The following is a 15,201-nucleotide window of genomic DNA, read 5'->3' on the forward strand; positions in this document are numbered from 1 at the left end:
CTTACTTAGCATCTGACACAATCATTCCTAATCTCATCCAAGCTTCTGCTGGCGTGTTAATCATCAAACTAGAAACTCTCTTCTTGCCCTCCACAATAAAACTAAGACTTTTTAGGATCTTAGGTGCCAAAACTGGGGCTGTGAGTGAGGAGCAGGTGAGCTGGCACAGGCTGGCACTTTGCACAGGTGGAGAACATCATCTGCTCCGCTCCAGTTTGCAAAGTGCTCAGCAAGGGGTCCACTTGCACACCTCCAGGGGAGCTACTTGACTAACACTAGGAAAAAAAACCACATGGTTGCAGCAGAAGAAGAAATCATAGAAGAAAATGGGGAATGCACAGAATCGCTGGCGCGCCGGCCCCAGATTTCTCTCAACGCCCATTTTGCATCCCTGTAACTCAGAAGAATGGTATCCCTCTATCTCTATAAGACTGGCAGGTGTTGGTTTGTGGCACAGAGAGGAGAAATCACAGAACAAAAATGACATTTAACCGTGTGTCCTTTTGACTCGAAAGCACCAGTCACCGATCTGCTTGTTTTGGCAGAGGTACTTTGCCGTGTCCCAAACGCGGCGCGGACGTTTCGCTCTACATGGAATCCCCGAGGGAATCCGAGTCATCCAAAGACAGAGGCAGGTACAAGTCCTGTAGGGGGAAAGGGGAGAATGTTAACCCTCACCACCAGCTCCCACCTGTGATGGTTCTGGCTTCTCATTTTCCTTGCCAAGCTCAGGGTGAATAATACACGGGAAATGTAGATTTCGAGTTCGGACTTGGATGTTTATTGTTTCTTATCTATTTACAGACTCATGAGCAATGAGCTGTAACTAGCAAGTTAGAGAAAAGAGGTAAAATGGAGTGATTCTAACTCTTTCTAAGGTGATTTAAGTGCTAATCACCCAATAACAAGATGACACCTGTAATATTTTTATTTCTGACCCAGTAATGACCACCCAAGAACTGCAATGTGGACCTTCTTCACCCAATTACATAAAATCACCCAAACCTATGAAGAAGAAGGAAGAAGAAAGTGAGGAAGGAAGAAGGTGAAGAAAAAGGAAGAAGAAAATGAAAAAGGAAGAAGAAGGTGAAGAAGAAAGAAGAAGAAAGAAAAAGAAAGTGAAAAAGGAAGAAGAAGGTGAAGAAGAAGGACTTAGACAACACCTTAAATCCTCCATCTTGACTCACACACATTACTATATACTAAAATCTCAAATCTGAGTCTTTCACCCCGTGAGATCACACAACACCATTCGAACTCCACACCCACAACCCCAGTGCTGTTACTCAATTTCGGGAGCCTGTTCATGGCCTCAGGTCAAATGTGGTGTTTGCCTGAGGGTCAGCACACCTCAGCTCAGAAAGACTGAAATTTTCAGCCTCCAGGGTTCCAACACCCCCCCTTGGCCACACAAATGAGGCAGCTGAGGGGCTCAGTTGAGGGCAGCTCAGAGGGTGACTGGGCTGGGCTCCCCAAAATCCAGGGAGTTCCAGTCTAAAACCAAGGCAGGCTCCTTGCACAGAGGAGCAAGAGCATCTCTGTTCCTGATGACTGTTCTGGGATAAGTATGAGAAGTGTTTTTTTTATTGTTTTGGATCAGTGTGCTCATTCCAGCACATGCATGGATGAGCAGCACCCTTGCCTTAAACACATCTCTTTAAACCTGAGTCCACAATGAAGAGTCTTACCTTGGTTTGACAGCTGCCCTCGGGACAAATCTCCAGGGAAATCACAAGTTCCATGGTTTATTCTTTGTTTTAAGTAACTTTTAATCAGTTGGAAGGGTTAATAAAATAATCCCAAGTTTATTATTTGGATCAAATGCTCAATGTAAAGCTTTTCTGGGATAATCATTTTATTCCACTTGTTAAAGTTCTGTGTGGGACAAGGTACAGGAACCAGCTCAAGGGCTAAAGCTCTCCTGGGACCTTTTTTGAACTCTAGCCCACACACAGGTAATAACTGTGAGCAAAATGAAGAAAAACCCTAAATACTCAGGAAGGAAATTCACAGAAATCTTGATATAAGAAGAGGTAAAATAGGACTTTGTGGTGAACTCAACCTAAGTATTTATCACTGAGCTTTAAGGGAAAAAAAAAAAGCTATTTCATCATAAGCAGGAAATTGCTCCTGGGAGAAAGACAATGATGCATGAATATTCTGGTAACCTAAAATGCTGCATTTGTATTTGCTGATTGGCTTAACTTAGTGGAGAAAATCATAGCTGGGTTGGCTTTGCCCTCAGCAGTCACCATCTATTACAAATGGTCTCAGGGCTGCATAAATCAGCCAGCTAAAAACATGCATAAAACATTAGCAAGGTGAGTTTTACTTGTCTTGACCAAGAAACAAATCATCGTCTCCAAAGTTCTAAATGAGGTGGAAAGTTTGGAAGATATTTTGTGTCCCTGAAGCACAGGATGCAGTTTGCAGCATTAGTTCTGCTGAACTGATGAACTCATGGGCCAGATTCTGTTCTCAGTTATAAATTAATAATAAACCTGGACACACTGTGTTAAATTTGGGGTGTTTTCTCAAACTTAGACTGAGCAGCTGAGAACAGAGGAAAGGAAACAGAAAACAGAGTTTTCTTTTGGACTCAGCTGTGCCTTTGTTAAACAGAGTTAGTTCAACCCCTGCAGTCTGGCCCACGGTGGGCTCCAGTGGCTGCTGGCTGCAAAACCTCAGCACCACCAGAATTTTTAAATTACTCTTCAAAAACTTTGAGCCAGTGCTCTCAAAGTCTGGCTGAGAGGTAAAGAGAAACCCCATGACCTCCTCTCACACCCACATTTGTGTCCAAGCTCCAATTCCCCATATCAAGGGAAAACTGCTGGGAGCAGCATCATGCCCATTCCAGAACTGCAAAAACCCATGGAAATGAAAGTCAGGACTCAGCACAGAGGGGCCCTGTGTGAATAACAGGAACTGAAAAAGCTGTGCCAGCTGCTGTACCTTTTAAATAAATCAATGCATGAATTATCCATGAGGCAGCACAGGTTTCCTGATCTCTGCCAGGATGCTGTGCTACCTGTTGGCCACGCTGTCTGTGTTCCTCAACACAATTACCACATCGCCTGCTTCCTGTAAAACAGAGCACGGCCTTAAATAATTTTAAAAAATTAAATAAATTCTTGAGGAGCATCATTAAAGTGATGTCTTAGAGCTCCAGTAACATTTGCATGGCTTCTGCTGTTTAATGGGTCTGGTTTGCCAACACTTGGGGCTTTTCAGGACAGGAGGGTTTCCATGGAACCATATCCATCAGTTGCTGTTATTATTGTTCTGCAGTTCTGGTTGGGTTTGTTTTTGTTTTTGTTTTTGTTTTTGTTTGTTTTTTTTTTTTTCTGAATGTGTTTTTTAAACAAAAAAAAATTACCAGTGTCTATAAAAAGGAAGGAGCTTGAATCCTTACTCCCAAAACACAGATACAAGACTTTCCTTTATAAAAAGTGTATTGCTTTTTTTTTTTTTTTTTGCTATAAAAAGTGACCTAGAGGGTGTCAAACCTGAAAACAAATTCTCACAGTGTTTTCAGTGTTGGCTGTTCCAAACAGAGATAGAGAGATATCATAGGAGGTATAAATATTTGTTACCTTGGATTGCATGTGGAAGGTGTTCTGCTCCAAATAACTCAGCTGATTTATGGGGATTTTTTGCTTAATTATTTTTTAAAAAATCCAAACCAATATTTGAATAATTTGCATTATTGTCCTAACCTTACTTAGCATCTGACACAATCATTCCTAATCTCATCCAAGCTTCTGCTGGCGTGTTAATCATCAAACTAGAAACTCTCTTCCTGCCCTCCACAACAAAACTAAGACTCTTTAGAATCTCAGGTGCCAAAACTGGGCCTGTGAGTGAGGAGCAGGTGAGCTGGCACAGGCTGGCACTTTGCACAGGTGGAGAACATCATCTAGAACATCATCTGCTCAAGGCATGATCAACTCCAGGGCAGGAGTCAGACCAGTGCTTTGTTCACCCCTTGCCCAAAAGCACAACTTTTACAGGTAAAAGGCCAAACTCTGCTGTTTGAACATCAAGAGTTGCTGTTATTCTTCCAGAGGGTATGGCCATAATTTCAGTGTGTTATAAATGCATATTATATAGTTGGCTTTTCGCAAATATTAACATGACTACTATGGGTATAATTGTACTGTGTTATGTTTTATTAATAGAAGTGTATTTTCTGATTACACCAGAGGGTTAAAGTAAAAGACTTGGGTTTTTTTATCTCTCCTTTGTAACGTCTAAACCAACAAGCCAGAAGGTTTGGGAGGGGGCACCTTGTGACCCTTCATAAAAAAAAAAAAATAAATCCTGTTAACTCTCTGTTTTCTTCTCCAAATGAAAAGAACCAGAAAACCTCGGGAGAAGATTTGTACCCATGTTGCCAGACAGAGTGGAGAGCCACCCACACAATAAATCTATTAGATAAGATGATCAGAGATGCTTAAAACAGATCAAAAAAGGAATATTTGATTAACATCTATTGAATATTCAACACAGCAATCCTTAAAGATAGAAATCCAAAAGGGTGAAGTGTGCTGCTGGCTGACTTTATGCCTCAGCCAAGAAAATTTACTTTTTCTGTCTCCCTATTGTCTATTTTTAATTTTTTTATTAAATGTATAAGTTTTTAAAAGAGAGTGGAGCTCATTTTTCCCAAGTTCCACCCAGACCTGAGGGACTGAGGCAGAAGGGGCTGTAGTAAGGTATAAGAAACGTAATACCTTGTGCTTCCGGAGGCTCCCGGGGCTGGTGGGTGTGGAGATCGGTGACTGCTTGGACTTGGGTGTGGACAGCTGGCTGCTGGACGTCCCGTTTGCTGCCAGGAAACAAGACACAAGCTGGAAATCGGGCAAGCAAAGAGGAGGATCTTTCTCCTCTTTGGAGATGGGATGTCACAATTGCGACGCGAAAAGAACGACATTCGCCCGTCGGGTTGAGAAGTGAGGAGAGAGAGTTTATTATGGTTTGGGGTTTAAATAGAATTTGGAATTTGATCAAGGATTGGGGGATGAGGGGACCACCTCTCTGACCCCAGTGGTCAACACAGAAGTCCATTAATTCATCCTTCCCCCTGAAAAGAATGTTGTTTACAAAACATCAGTCTTTGTTTGTCTTACAATTCATGAGAAAACTCCAGTAGAAATATTAAAACAATTCAGAAGGCTGAAAAATCAGGGCGACAATGGAAGGTCTCCAAACATTTAACACCGTGGTTTGTTCGTGTTAGGCAGGAGAAAAGAAACCAAAACAACAAAACAAAAAGTGAATAGCTTAGCTATAAACATAACTCCAGGATTTCAGCTGCTCAGGGTGACTGCAAAGTACAGTGAGATACAAAATAAATCGAGGGAGAAATATTTCACACAACTAATATTCACCCAGTCAATCCGAGGCACACATCACCAGAAAAACAGAAAGACAGTTTCTGTGTTCTCAAACTGATTAAGGCCATGACTGGAAACCAGAGGCTGAAGATATCCTGAATCTGACCCAAGCAATGTCAGATGTCAATTATACACATTAAAAATTGGACAAACAGCAGCCTGGAATGCCCTGGCTGTAGTTTGCTGTGGGTGGGATTAAATGACCGAAGAGCCTGATGGAATTACACTTTCAATTGTAACAGCTGAATCTGCAAATCAGTCACTTAAAACTCATCGAGTACTTGAGTGTCTGGAGGAGGCTGAAGAAGTGTATAAAATATTGTACAGTAAAATGTGTGAATGCTTTATTTTTAAGAGCAAAAACCAGCAGAGCTCTTGCTTTGCTGCCTGAGAAACCCTCCCTCCTCTTCTCTGTTACCTCCCTGCGAGAAAAGGGGCAGCTCAGGTTTGCAGCAAAGGCAGAGCTCAAACAGGTGTGAAAAGAAACAGGCAAAGGAGGAGCTGCCAGCACGTTAAAGCACCTCGGATGCAGCAAATTCATGGTGATGTGGCTCCTCTGCCTTCACATCCATCATTTCCAGGCATTTCCTCCTCCGTTGAAAGAGGAGGTTGTTCATCATACACAGCTTTTTTCCTATGACAAATGCACCTCACTGAGGAAATGGGTATTTTTAAAAGGTGGTAGAAATAATGATTTGTAGGTAATTGGGGAATAGGGTGACACTTCACCTCCCTATCCCTCTCAGACCATTTTTTATTGAGAGGGGAAAAAAAAACCTGTTCTGGAAAGGCAGAAGCTGTTTCCTGCTGGCCCCTGCACTGAGCTGGGCCACTCTACAAAATGAGCTGCCCTCCAGGCTGGTGGGGAAAAAAAAAATTAGAATTCTCTAACTATATGCCAAATAATGAAGGCAATTCAGTTAAAAAAAAAAAAACAACTTGGATCTCTTTAATGTTCTATTTAACTGAGTGAATTTCTGTTTCCTATTAAAGGAAATGTGGGGAACAAGAGGACTGATATAATCTCCATTAGCTAGAATCCATTTCCAATTTCTAAAATGCCTCTTTCTTTTATCTCCAAGTGTCACTGATCCTTCCTAAGCTGAAGAATGCCACCTAACAACTCTGCAAGAAACCCCAATTTCCCTTCCACAAGCAAGGCTGGAACAACAGCAGAGCCAGTGTGCAGCAAAATGGATGTAACTGCTGCAGGGCAGGACAGAAATTCCCTAATACAATGAGAGTTTTAAGTGCTACAGAAGGGATGTAAATATTTTATGAGCATCAACAAAAAACCAGATGTGGCATCCCGATCAGAAATGGAATGAGACAAATGGATATCATTACAAACAGAGCAGAATTTTGCAGCAGGAGCAACGATGAAGGAGCCCAGTTTAATTTTCTCTGCCTGTTAATGAAGAATAGTGTTCATAAGCAAACTTGCCTGTGTTTCCTTTGAACTGAAATGCAAGAAAATATCAGGAGGCAAAGACCAGGTCCCAGGTGGTGCAGAACACTGCTGCTCCACTAAAATCTGCTGATGATTTAGGGTAGCTCAGGATCTCACCTACACTCAGCTATTAGAAACTATTCTTTAGAACCAGCTTTCCTTTCAATTCTTTGAGGTTTTTTTTCCACAATTTTATTCTTTGTGCATTATGGGTTATTCGTGGCATTGTATTTGCTCTGCAACGTCAATTTACATTAAAGTGTTTATGTCATATAATTTAACTGCACCTTTTTTCCACAGGATCCTCACCTCCCCCTGTGCACGAGGGATTTTATACTCAGGAGAGAAATCAGCCTTGTCCAGCATGTGAAAGGGAGGATGGAGAATATTCCTGACATGTTTGAGATGTGAGATCCAGGTAAACTGAGTTCTCTCTCTGCTTCCCCCGCAGATATTTTTGAATGGTTTGGGTTGGGTGGGACCTTAATGCTCATCTCACTTCCCACCCAGCCATGGGCAAGGACATCTTCCACCTTCCTACATTGCTCCAAGCCCTGTCCAGCCTGGCCTTGGACACTTCAGGGATCCAGGGGCAGCCACAGCTGCTCTGGGCACCCTGTGCCAGGGCTGGGCCACCCTCACAGTAAAGAATTTCTTCTTAATATCTAAACCTGCTCTCCTTCAGCTTAAGTCCATCCCCCCTTTGTCATATCACTCAAGTCCCTCTTCAGCCTTTTTTTAGACTTATTTTCATCAGATTTTTCATATGGAGTTGCTCCCTGAGTGTTGCTTAGGTTTGCTGGGATGACTGGGGCTCTGGATCTGAATTTCCAGTTGGTGATAAGCACCAAGACCTGCAAATGAGGTTAGTGAGATCCATCTTTGGAACTCACACTTGTGTCCACAAACAACTGGAAAAAGCAAGGCTCAAAGCTCACAGTGAGTGCTCAAAATATGTGAAGATAGCTATTTCTACCAATTTGTTAAATAAGGTTAATAATCTGTGCTTGATTTGGGTTCCCAGGATTCTGCAAATGAGATCCCAGTCTGAGGAGCCTGTACCCCACAGGAGTGAGAGGAAGGAGCATGAAATCCATGGATGGTTCTGTCTCCAGGTCAGGGTTTGCAGTGCCAGGAAAATAAAGAAAGGGAACAAGCAGAACAAGGACAGCAGGAAGGAAATGTAGCAATTGTTCAGAGAGCATGAGCCATCCTGAAAAATAAACCCTCAGGAGTGGAAGGACTCAGGTTGCACAGGCATCCTTTGCTCAGGCACCTCCAAACTCCCAGGCACTCAGCTCTGCAGTGCTGGCACCCTTTTCCCCCGCGTTTGGGTCTCTCCTGGGAGTGCCCTGTGGGCTGGCAGCAAGCAGGACACAGGGACAAGCAGGGGACACAAGCAGGGGACACAAACAGGAGACAAGCAGAGGACAGAAGCAGGGGACACAAGCAGGGGACAAGCAGGGAACACAAACAGGGAACACAAACAGGGAACACAAGCAGGGGACACGAGGAGGGGACAAGGATGGGACAAGCAGGAGACAAGCAGGGGACACAAACAGGGGACACAAGCAGGAGACAAGCAGAGGACAGAAGCAGGGGACACAAGGAGGGGACACAAACAGGGGACACAAGCAGGGGACACAAGGAGGGGACACAAGGAGGGGACACAAGGAGGGGACAAAAGGAGGGGACACAAGCAGGGGACACAAGCAGGGGACACAAGCAGGGGACACAAGGAGGGGACAAAAGGAGGGGACAAAAGGAGGGGACACAAGCAGGGGACACAAGCAGGGGACACAAGGAGGGGACAAAAGGAGGGGACACAAGCAGGGGACACAAGGAAGAGACAAGCAGGAGACACAAGCAGAGGACACAAGCAGGGGACACAAGGAGGGGACACAGGGAAGGGACAAGCTGCTCTGTCCCATGGGACATTCCCCAGACATCTGCTGCCTTTGGACACACTCATCCCTAATGACCCCTGGGATCAGCCCTGCAGCCAGGACAGACGGACACTCTGGCTCTGTTTGCTGATTGCTGCTGCCTGGAGAATGTGATTTTTCTGTCCATTAATGCACTTGAAGCTCCTGCAGCAGCCTCAGAGCCCTGCTTATATTCTCCTCAAGCCAAATCAATGCAAAAACATTTTAAAATTTCAGTTCAGATCCCTGTGACTCTGTCCTGGTTTTAAAAATCATGAGCTCTCCTATCCCAGCCCATGTTTTTATACAACTGAACCCTTGTTTGGTATGTCAGTTAGTGTAAGATAAATTCAGGCTTTTGTAACAAAGAAAGAATGGCAAATGACATCATTCTTTTCTCTCCTGTGTTTCTCCCCTGAGATTCAGCTCTGGCTTTTGCTTGGTCTGACTCCCCATTGGAGCAGTCTGTTAAAGAAATTTTGCCAAACTTCATGCTGACCCTACTCCATTTAAATCTCATGCATCAGAGCAGAGGCACAGACACTTCTCTCCTTGTGCCCAGTTTTTTCCTCTGTCATGTTAGGAGAAGGAATTGGATGGTGCAGGTGTGGATTAATATGGATTTCACTGCTCTAAGCTCTGTCTTTTAGCAAAGCTGACTCCCTAGGAAGAAAAATTAAGGCTAGAAATACACAGAAGCTTTGTAACTGCAATTTTGCCACAAATGCACTGGCATTGCTCAGGAAGAAGAGATACAGGTTGAGATATAATTGTTAGTGAGGGAAGGGAGAAAGAATTTCCCTTGGGAATACAAGGACGGGGGTGTGTTCCCGTCTCTTTAGAGCAAGGCACTTCTTTCTTCTGCATTCATTCATTTAATTTTCGTTCATTCATTTAAATGGCTGCAAGAGGAAAGCACAGTGCCAAGAGAACAATGTTTAAATTGCTTTTGTGGATTCTCTACCTCACTTTTTTTGGATGTGCTGGGAGCTGAAGGGCTCTGGCTGCCTGAAGGGATTGAGCTTTGCACAGGGAGGCCCTGACACCTCCCTGTGAGGTGGGTTCAGACCCCCCTCACCCAAAGATTTACCCCCAAACCTGCACTGACATCAGTGCCCAGACATGCCACAGTGGCCTTGGAGACCTTGGTGGGAAGAAAGGAGACAAAAACCAACACAGCAAAGAGCTGGAAAGAAAAGAAATTACCCCAAACCAAGAAAACTCTCCTGAGTTTCCACAGGAGAACCACAGCAGAGTGAAAGGGAACAAATAAAAAAGGTACAAATGGGTAGGAGAGCAAACACACAGCAGAAATATTGCATGTATTTGAAGTAAAACTGCTTTTAAATAGTTCTGTGTATTAAATGGGTGAGATTCTGTAGGGGAAAAAAATAGGTCAGATCATCTTTTATTAATCAGACTTCATTCAGCTTTCTTTGCTTTTTGATTGTGACAACTCAAAAAATCCCATCTAAATGTAAATATTGATTCTTAAAAGATGTGTAAATCCACTTAATTTATTACCAGTTCAACACAGGAATACAAAATGGTGTTTCTTTTTTTTCTCTCTGTCCTGAGAAAACAAGACTCTTCTATTTTTCAGCCCTGAAAGAGCTCAGTCTTTTTAATTCTCATTAATCAGGACAAGTGGCATTTTTTTTTCCTTTATTGAAATTACAGGAAAGCAGGAAAGACCTTTGTCTGGACAGATTAAAAAAACAAACTGATTTGTTCTTCATTACTGACCTTAACTCCAGGAACTGGTCATTGTTCAGCCTTTCTGGTTGTTTTAATCTCCCCTTGAAAAGCTTTGCTAAGTGTGTTCATTAAAGCTCATCAGATGAGTCACCATCCTGGGCCTGCTTAAAATCAGTTAAATCAGGCACACAATAATTGCCATTTCACATTAAACTCCGTGTTCATGCAGTAAACTCTGCTTTCTGGTGGGAATCAGCACCTGATGCTTGTGGAGAAGGTTTAAAGCTGCTCGTGCATGAGTTGACTCCCACATCACTCACTGAATGTTACTTCTGGGTTTTTGTAAATCTGTTGGTTTCAGCTTTCCCAGCAATGTGCCCACACAGCTTTAGCACACATTTGGGATTGTGGAAGTGGTTAAATTATGGCAATTAATACATTGAATTGAATGCAGTGACTCAAAATATCCCAAAATCCGGCCTGAAAATGGCCTGGAAACAGCCCCAAAATGCCCCCAAATCCCCCCAAAATCAGCTGGAAAACAGCCTGGAAAATGCCCCCCAAATACCTTGGAAATGGCCCAAAACCAGCCCCCAAAACACCCCAAAAACCAGCCTGAAAACAGCCTGAAAACGCTGAGTTTGACAATAGCCAACAATGGAATCTCAAAGAAAAAGCTTTATGAAGGCAAAACCACCTTAGAAAGAATCAATTGTTTAAAAAACACAGAGCCTTGGCATGTGCCAGCCAATTTCACACTGTCCCTTTGGGTGGCTGGAAAACACCCACACACCCTAAACAGATGAACTGCTTCCTGGGGGAACTCCTTCTGACCACTGCCAAGAGAATTTTCTGTCTAATAATCCCATTTCAGCTCTTGTGTGACATTCCCATGCAAAATGCAGCACATCAGCATGAGAGTGAAAAGGAATTTCTGGTTTATATCACCTGTGTTGATGCTGTGGGGCACCTGAACCTGAATCTCTCCTGGAATTCTGACATGTTTAATTGATGATTTGGCCATTTTAGTGAGAGGCCATGTCTGAGTCTCTTTTGGAGCAGAACAGGCAGGCAGGTGAGACATCAATCATAACCCCAGAAACTCTCCATGACTCTAAAATCCATTAATTACCAGGATTAGTGCAATGTGCAGCCCAGCCTTGGACTGACAGCTCTGCAGCTCTCCATGTGCTGCCAACCCAGGTTGATGCTGAAGAAGGAAGGAGGCATTTCAAATGATACAAGCTGCTGCTGCAGCAAATTAGGATTCCCATTTCCCTTCTCTTCCATTGCTGAATTAGCGCCTCAGTGTCACATCAATAAACCCATCACCTCTTCTGCAACTGCAAGGTCAGTGGGCTCCTTTAAACAATGATTGGAAGGAGCCACTCCTGACCTGTGCAAGGGGTTACCCTCAATCACTTCTGCATCTACAGGGGACACCTGGGAACACTGTGGGCTTTGTTTTTCCACTATCTTGGTGAGGAGAGGAGAACTTATGGTCAGAGTGACCAATGGAGTCATGAGATTGTGACCTCCTTGGGCCAATCTGTAAAAAGTGTATATAAGTGATGAAGTCAGAAAAATAAAGAAGCGTTCCATGCCTTCACCTGCCTGCTTGTCCTCTGTGAGGGTCCACACCCACGTCACAACCTGTGACCCCTCTGAGTGAGGGGGTGACATCCCTTGAGCACAGAGAACCCCAGAGTCCAAGGAAGGCTCACTCACCATCCTGTGGGGGGGAGAGGAGAATGTGACTGATGGTCAGAGTGACCAATAGAGTCAGGAGGTTTTAACCTCCTTGGGCCAATCCTGGCCTTCTGTAAAAAGTGTATATAAGTGATGGAGTCAAAAAAACAAAGAAGCTTTCCACATCTTCACCTGCTGAGTGAGGGGGTGACATCCCTCAAGCACAGAGAACCCCAGAGTCCAAGGAAGGCTCACTCACCATCTTGGTGGTTACCTGAATCGGCCGGGGACTTGCTGCGGCGCATGGGCGCGGGGCTCTTGGCCGAGCTCTTCTGAGGGGTGGGGGAGGATTTGCTGCCCGTGGCCCCTGCTGGGCTCCCCTTCATCACCCGGCACTCTGGGGAGACACAGATACACCCAATGCATTTTTGTCTTTTTTAATTTTCTTTTCTGCTAGGGATTAAATGCTATTTCATATTTATTAATTCTTATCTCTATTACAGTCTTACAAACCCTGATTTCTACAGCACTTCGAGCTAACAAACTAAAAAATGGCCTCTGTCTCTTTCTCTACAAGGCCTTTTAAGCACAAACTGTCCAATTAAGAAATGATACCTGAATTATTTTTACTTTTAATGCAATAACCAACCACTCATGTCCCACAATGCTGACTTTTCTATCCAATTACAAAATACCACCCATACCCATGAAGAAGAAAGTGAAGAAGAAGGTGAAGAAGAAGGTGAAAAAGGACTCAGCCTCTGCCCTAAATCCTCCATCTTGCTTTATATATATTAATATATTCTAACCCCTTAAACTCTAAGTTTTCCACCCCATGACATCACACACCTCTATTCAAACTCCACACCCACAATCCCAGTGCTGTCACTCCATTTTGGGAGCCTTTTCCATGGCCTCAGGTCCATGCAGTGTTTGCTTGGGGGTCAGAGCCTGTCAGCACAGAAAGTCTGGAATTCTCAGTTCCCAGGGCTCCAACACCCACCTGGTTATGGCCCTGGTGGGAATCAGCCATGGGCAGCTTTGTCTACAGAGAGATGCAGAAAATACCAAGGGCAAGAGAAAAGCTGGCTCCTACCCGTGTCCTACCAAACATTTTCTGCCCTTCCCCTTCTCTTGGCTCTCACGAGCACAATGAAAATGGTCAACACTGACTGAGGGAACACCCAGGCCAAGAAAATCCAGTTAATTTGCTGTAACCCTTCCATGAGTACCCAGTGACAGGGATGATGAGTGCCTGTTCTGCAGGTGCAGAAAGGCAGCAAACAGCTCGTGGTGTGATGTAAATAAAGTCTCCAAGTGGCAGATGGGGCAGCTGCCCCAGGAGGTTTTCACCCAGCTGGGATCAGCCTCTCCAGTCCTCAACAAGCTGCAGCTTCTCAGATGCAGAAAGCAAAGGAAGACAAAATGGTTTTCCAAAGCACATCCTCTGTCCTGGCCACTCGTCCCTTTCAGCAAGGTTTGTATAAACAAGCCCAGCAGATTTATGTGCTGGAAGACATGAGCAGATGAGAACTCCAACTGTGCTTTCTTAAAAATTGAATAGGCCAGGGAGAGTGGAAGATGTAAACATGATCTACAGAGTCCTGCAGAGGGGAACTGAAATACTAACAAACCTCCACGTGTCCCAGGATTTCAGGCATGCCTGATCTTCAGGACCTGCCTTTATTCACTTGGAGAGCTAACAGAAAAAAGAACTTTCCACCCCTCAAATTATTAACTTAACCCAGTTGAGAAGAAGGCAATAAAAAAGGGATTTCCTTTTTGTCAAGTGTTGGCTGGTCCCACCTCATTCCTCCAACAGCTTGTCCTCACCAAGATATGAAAAATGTGTCTTTTTTACAGATGTGAATTGTGTGTTCCACATGCAGGCAAAGCTCAGCTCAGCCCCACATGCTCCACTCTGAGGACCCCCTGGAATGGAGTCCCCAAATGGAATTAAGGCAGCACAGAGCAGATAAATAATTGGTCAACCAACAGCAAGCTGTCTGACCTAAATGTATGTGGTATTTAATTATATATCAGTGTATCTATGAAGATGTAATTGCCTTAAATTTTCCCCCAGGCTTTCCTCATTCTCAGCCAGCCCAGGGTCCATCTCTGCTCCTTCTGGATGGTTTGAAATGAGAGTTTTGCTGTTGGGTTGTGCAGCACAAGAATGTGAGGAGAGGAGGCCTTGTGCTCCAGGGATGCTGCATGGCAAGAGTTAAACCTACAGTCAGCACATTTTCCCTCCTGCTAAATCAATCTTGGAAATTGTAAATCAGGAATGGAAAAAGTTGTCTTTTTTTTTTTCCTTCAAAATTACTTGGATTATCACAGATGATGTCACAGAAAAGCTTGTAGAGGTCCAGCACCAATACAGCCCCAATTTTTTATATATGAAGAGCAGTATTGATGTTATGAGGGGACTCAAAGGGTGTCAGGCAGCTGTGTTTAGTCACCTGAATTACTCACTAAAAAAAAAAAAAATAAACCTAAAAAGTAAAAATACATCATGTCAGGTCTTCGCAAGAGCTTCCAAATTTATCTTCTTCCCTGGGGAGTAATTCCTTGGAAGGAAACTTGGCTTTGCATTTTCCAGCACAGAAAGGCTGACTCTGAGGAATTCCTCCAGCTCAGCCCTTGGCAAGAGTCAGCACACGAGAGGCAATCCCTGAGCTTTTGCAGGAGGTGGGAACCTGGCTGTGCTGAGGTTGGTGTAAAAAGGCCTCTAAATGTCCCCAAAATGTGACATTTCCACAGTGCTGAAAGCAGTGGGTACAAAAGGGACAGAGCAATGTCATCTGGAAGGTGCTCAGCAGCAGGGATTAGAGGGTGGAAGCTGTGGTGGGCAGCCAGGAGGAAAAAGATGACATAATCCTCTCTTGTGCTGCTTCTCTTTTTGTTTCCTGATGTCCTGCCAGGAGTGAACATAATAACCAGCAATCCTGGTGTGTGTCATCCAAAGAGGAAAGAGAAATTTCCCCATGACAGGGGAGGTTTCAGTCATCTGCAAAACCTCAGGACTCATAGCTCTCCT

At 44.0% G+C, this 15,201-nt stretch overlaps 1 protein-coding gene across 2 annotated transcripts in view; it reads right to left on the reverse strand.

The window, feature by feature from the left end:
* Nucleotides 1–587: 587 nt before the first annotated feature.
* The window catches only part of DCX (doublecortin), a gene marked incomplete at both ends in the record, with an annotated part of 76,641 nt that continues 62,027 nt past the window's right edge, over nt 588–15,201 (reverse strand). The window contains 3 exons of one of the 2 annotated variants that reach the window (XM_083876238.1): nt 588–644; nt 4,737–4,831; nt 12,436–12,558. In XM_083876238.1, coding sequence (XP_083732364.1) covers nt 588–644; nt 4,737–4,831; nt 12,436–12,558 — 275 coding nt within the window. Of the gene's footprint in view, nt 645–4,736; nt 4,832–12,420; nt 12,559–15,201 lie in introns of both variants that reach the window. The other variant, XM_083876237.1, reaches the window with a different exon arrangement.

The sequence above is a fragment of the Zosterops lateralis genome (assembly GCF_965231275.1).
Source record: "Zosterops lateralis genome assembly, chromosome: 21".
Classification (NCBI taxonomy): domain Eukaryota; kingdom Metazoa; phylum Chordata; class Aves; order Passeriformes; family Zosteropidae; genus Zosterops; species Zosterops lateralis.